The following is a 5,647-nucleotide window of genomic DNA, read 5'->3' as shown; positions in this document are numbered from 1 at the left end:
CGCATCGCAATTCCTTAGTCTATATGCTCTTGAAAGAGAATGAGTTGACTGGGAAAGACACGTGATCAGTGCAAGAAGGTCAACCAGCATGCATAGCGCGCATGACCCAGATCTGGGAGGTGACCGTGGCGATGTGAGGTATGACAGGGTTAATTAACTTTAGAAGCTGGAAACTTTTATTTCAGACACGTTACCACTCAGAATCAAAAGAAGAAAGAGAAATGCATAGTGTGAGATAGGATAAGTGTATAAATATACAATTTATTATAAAAAATTCAATTTTGACCTATGTTATTACAGACGATGACTGTAGATGTCAGAGACAAGAGATTTGCTACATCATCGAAGAGAGTCAACAACTATGGGCGCGCCATCGACTGTTACACCCGTCACGAGGGTAATGTGAGAAACAGCTGCGGTCCAAAGGGCACGTTCCATATTGACACCACAGGAACAGGCCTTGTTTTTAACAGAACGGTAAGACGGCCCATTACGCCAGCGGTAGCAAAAATACGATTCAGAATGTTTCCCAGGAGTTCTCATTAAGTCACGTTTTGTTTACTTGTAGAGATAAAGGGATTTTTTTTAAAATACGCTAAAATGATAAGGTCCGAGAGTTCTTTAAAATGTATCACCACAAACAATGGAACGCTATGGCTTCACACTTTAGGGACGCTTTAAGCTTACCTGTCAAGGCGCATACAAGTAAGATTGTTTTATCACATTCATCGCATCTTGTTTGGAAACTAGAGTGTTTGTAAGTAGTACATGTTTATCTGATGGTTAACTTGTAACCTGACATTGAAATTTATATAATACAGCTTCATCAATTCTGTTGTGTTCTGTTGTGCGGAAGGTCCGGGGTTCGATGCCCGGACGCGTCATACCAAAAGACGTTGAAAGATGGTACTTGTTGTTACCCTGTCTGGCGCTCGGCATTAAGGAGTTATAACAAGGACTGGTCGGCTTGGAGTCCGTTTACTGTGTCTGAGTGGGGTAATCCTGTTAAATTGTGGCATGGTATCTCAGTGAGCTAGCACTGTAAAATCAGAATAGTACAAGCAGCCAAACACACACACACACACACACACACACACACACACACACACACACACACACACACACACACACACACACACACACACACACACACACCTGCACGCACACCTACACACACACACACCTGCACACACACACACACACCTCCTCATACACACACCTGCACACACACCTGCATGCACGTCGCTATATGTGTGCAATAATCTTGGACGCGACGTTAAACCCATTTCACCTCACCTCTATTGTGTTTCCTGCAGTGTGAGTTGACCTAGCTAGACTGTTGTGGTTACTCCCTTTGCTATGTGGCCCGTGAAGACGCCGGGGTAGAATAGGTCTTCAGCAACCCATACTTGCCGTAAAAGGTGACTATGCTTGTCGTAAAAGGCGACTAACGGGATCGGGTGGTAAGGCTCGCTGACTTGGTTGATACATGTCATCGATCCCAATTGCGTGGATCGAGGCTCATGATATTAATCACTGGATTGTCTGGTCCAGACTCGATTTTTTACAGACCGCCGTCATATAGCTGGAATATTGCTATAGTGCGGCGTTAAACAACAAACCAACCAACCAACCCTTTTGCTATGCAGCTGGAATGGCATCTAACAACGGGAAAGTCTTGGGGAACCCTAAATAAATCAGCTGACGGGACCGTCATAGATATCCTAGGAGGTGGGTATTGTGGAGGATTCAGGCCGTATGAACCAATGACGTTGGAGATAAATCCACTAGAGGGTGAGACAACCTTTAATAGCTCTTTTATAGGAGTCTTTTCATAAAACACGGTCATCTCTTTTAATGACTGTCTAAATGTAATGGGACATATGCAATTGAACAACTCATCTCCAACATGAGTCGGGGGCACGGGTGGCCCATTCGTCTAAGTCACCGCGATTCACTGTGCAGAGTTGCGTCCCGTTGACATGCCAGAAATGTATGATTGTTGGTTCGAATCCCGGTTCGCCCCGATTATGTTTCTAGGTTTTTCAGCACCATACCCGTGCTCGTGATTTTCACCGAAGTGGTAAACGCCTGACACCTGCATTACTTCGGACTTTCCTCAAAAATGAAGCTGACACGCCGTGATATAACTGGAATACTGTTAAAAGCGGCGTTAAACCCAACTCACTCACTCACTCACTCAAACATGGTTCACTTTTTAACTTGAACGCCTGTTTACGGACAGTTTTTTATACATTTTGTACAGCTGAACAATAAGTATAAGATCGTATGTTGGAATTAAGGTTGAGGTAATGATATGCATGCGCGATGACAGTGCCATCTGGAAATATTTCTCTGTGTCTATGCAACAAGTTTTGACTGAATAAATCACCTTATGTAAAAAAATATTTAAGTCAGCGTCATCATTTCTTTCAGGCCTAAACTATCCAATGCATTTTAAAGTACTAAATATACATATATTTATCTACCTGAGAGAACGAAGTGAAGGATAAACAGGTGCTTTACGTTGTTATTATTTGTAAATAGTGTGCCAACATTCTACATTGCAGTTGTGGGCGACACGACCGATGACGTCTGTGCTTAGAAGACTCACATCCGGACAAACGCAACCTCAAGCTTTGTGTGTTTGTCCACATTTAAAACTGGGCGGCAAAAGAAAGTATAGGTCGAGTTCCATGATCGATAAAAAAAATAACAAGAAGAGGTTTTGTTGTGAATTATAATATAATCTAGGGAGGGGTAACAAATGATTGATCAACCATAGTTTGAATGAAATTGTGCAATCACAGGTAATGTAAGCTCAAGGTAAACAATGGTGGGGTAAGAAATTTCATTTTCAAACGTTGTCTGAAATGTCACCAAAAAATTGGGAGACACGCTACAACTTCATTGTTGACACAGTTGCCTTCTATAGCGTGAATGACCTCCAGCTGCCTTAATGCATGCTGTGATACGACGCCTCATCGATGACGTCAGTCTTCTGATGACGTGGACTAGAATCCGTTGCCACTCCTCTCTCAGGGCCTGCTGCAATTCTTGTCTGTTGACGGGAGGCTGATGGCGTGCTCTAATCTGTCTGTCAAGATGGTCCAACAGATGTTCTATAGGATTCATATCGGGTGAGTGGACAGGCCAGGGCAAAACGTCAACGTTCTGCTGGTTAAGAAAGTTCCGAGTCAGTCTTGCAGTATGGGGCCTGGCATTGTCGTGTTGAAACAATGTTCCCTGCTATTGGTTTTGTAAGAACGGAAGCACAACTGGCTGCAACACTTGGTCTCTGTACTGCACAGCGTTCAGGTTTCCCTGTATAGTCACCAAATCAGTCTTCTGATTTCCGAAAATACCGCCCCACACCATGACACCTCCCCCGCCGAATGGATGGAACTCTCGAATACACACCGGAGCCAAACGTTCCCCTCTGCGTCGATATACCCGTTCTCTGTCGTTATTTCGAAACAAGTTAAACCGACTTTCATCAGTAAACAGCACTCGACGCCAAATTCTCACTTGCCAGCATCGAACCTGCCTCGCCCGTCGCAGTCTCAGGCGTCGATGTTGAGCAGTCAGTACCATTCATCGGAAAGGACGATACGCTCGGATTCCAGCAACACGAAGTCGTCGTAGTACTGTACTTTGGCTAATGGGATGTCCCAACGCTGTTGCTGCCGTCGCCGTTACGAATCTTTTTCGCAGGTGAATGAGCCGTATCTGACCGTCTTCCAGTGGTGTTTACGCTCGGGGTCGACCGGTTCTAGGCCTGTCCACTGTCCTCCCTGTCTGCCTGTACCGTTGAATCAGCCTGGCTACTGTGGTGTACACTCTCTCTCACCATTTTTTTGTCACCGCACGAGCGCCGTCAAAGGTGGCGCGTTCGGGTGAGGTGTTTTTGTACCTGTTCCTGGGCAGTCATATTCCCAAAACCCACTTTTCAATAGTTATCGCTGTTTTTAGGAAAATTACAAATTGCCAACCTATACTTTCTTTTGCCGCTTAGTTTAGATCCAGACGTTATACGCAAACTGCTGAGAAAAACGGTTCTCAAAGATACAAAGAAAATATGGCCAAATGTATTTTGCACATTTCAAATATTAGAATTAGTAAGAAAGGTTCCCAAATCACCAGCTGTATTCTGTAAAATGTCATGTTTTTGTCAGCAATTATTTTATAACTATCTTCTGCAGTGAGTGTTTGAAAATTAGATTAATGTTAGACCGAATTGATAGTCTCTTTATTTCATTTGAAACCGAACGCGTAGTGTGACGTCAATTCCTCATTCAGAAGTGTTTCAAACTTATGGGATATCTCAAGCTGTGTCTAAACGGAAACAAACGTACTGTTTACCAGGTAGGAAAATATTATGTTTCAATTTGGTTGTTAATTAGGTATAAATAGGGATGTATTTGTACAAGGCTCTCTTTTCTATTCTCTTTGGGTAAACATTGTTTGATTATGGTTAAGCCTATAGGCACATTGTAATTAATTTTTAGCATTCTAAAAATACAATTTAATATGATGTGGAGATTTTCGAATAAATGTGAAGGCAAAGTTCATATAATTGTGTTTTCGAAACCAAAGCTATATTTACTGTTTTATTTTCATTAATTCCCCCACTTTGAAAGATCCAAACTCCCAGTGCGTTGTCCGTAGGGTTGATTTGGATTGGCCTTACAGGAAAACAGTCTCGAGGTCAGCCTCGTCTATTGTTCCAAAACGGCCCTGGCTCCAGAAGTAATTTGTTTTGCATTTCTTGTGGGAATGATTTCTTAATTTGTGTTGGAGAAAATAGCGTTTCACGAAATAATTTAATAATATATAAATATAGAACTAGACGGTAGCTGGTTAGTGACAGGTTTCATCATGAAATTGTAAACAAAACTCGGGTGATTATGGTGATCAGTTTTCGCTTTTTCAATAGTTACTAGACAGTTATTTTTCTTCATCAGTTGTTGTTGCCAAACCCAACTTCAATTTGTCAACGCTTAGGTTGTTCATTCTCTGGGGTGGAACTTTCTGTGATTTTGAAAAATAAATGAGTTGAAAAATGATCATGTACTTTTGTTACCTTGTAATAAAATATTTACAAAGATATTTGAAAAAGATATGTGTTCAAAAGATACACATTTAAGCAGATGGTATTTTCCTTCGACTTATTTATTTTCACGATGTTGAAATATGCTGAAGTTTCTGGGCTTAATTCAACTGAACTGTTTAGGTTGGCAGGAATTCGGTCAAGTCCGGACCATATACATCGGAGGAATTGTCGATTTAAAATTTTCCGAAATCCATCACGTGTGTTGTGTTGATATCCGCCATACTGGTGGTCAAACGGACGTAGTGAGAGTGTGTGAGACTATGTTGTATTGTCTTTGCCAATACGTTCTTCGGCAACCCATGCCTGTCGTAAAAGGCGACAATGCTTGTCTTAAGAGGCGACTAACGGGATCGGTTGGTCAAGCTCCATGACTTGGTTGATGCATGTCATCGTATTCCAATTGCGTGGATTTATGTCAATCACTGGATTGTCTCGTCCATCCCTCGATTATTTACAGACCGCCGTCATATGGCTGGAATATTGCTGAGTGCGGCGTTAAACAACAAACAGTTAGTAATTATCTCCCCCTGCCCA

At 42.2% G+C, this 5,647-nt stretch overlaps 1 protein-coding gene across 1 annotated transcript; it reads left to right on the top strand.

Moving 5' to 3' along the window:
* The first annotated feature begins 298 nt into the window (after positions 1 to 298).
* Positions 299 to 2,774, top strand: LOC124146688 (A disintegrin and metalloproteinase with thrombospondin motifs 9-like). The gene is made up of 3 exons (XM_048403718.1): positions 299 to 477; positions 1,650 to 1,794; positions 2,571 to 2,774. The coding sequence occupies exons 1-3, from the start codon at positions 304 to 306 to the stop codon at positions 2,603 to 2,605; spliced, it is 354 nt and encodes a 117-aa protein (XP_048259675.1). The 5' UTR covers positions 299 to 303; the 3' UTR covers positions 2,606 to 2,774.
* The last annotated feature ends 2,873 nt before the right edge of the window (positions 2,775 to 5,647 follow it).

Source organism: Haliotis rufescens, unplaced genomic scaffold, assembly GCF_023055435.1.
Source record: "Haliotis rufescens isolate VD_foot unplaced genomic scaffold, xgHalRufe1.0.p SCAF_3, whole genome shotgun sequence".
NCBI classification, from domain to species: domain Eukaryota; kingdom Metazoa; phylum Mollusca; class Gastropoda; order Lepetellida; family Haliotidae; genus Haliotis; species Haliotis rufescens.
This window is presented reverse-complemented; position numbering and strand designations above follow the sequence as displayed.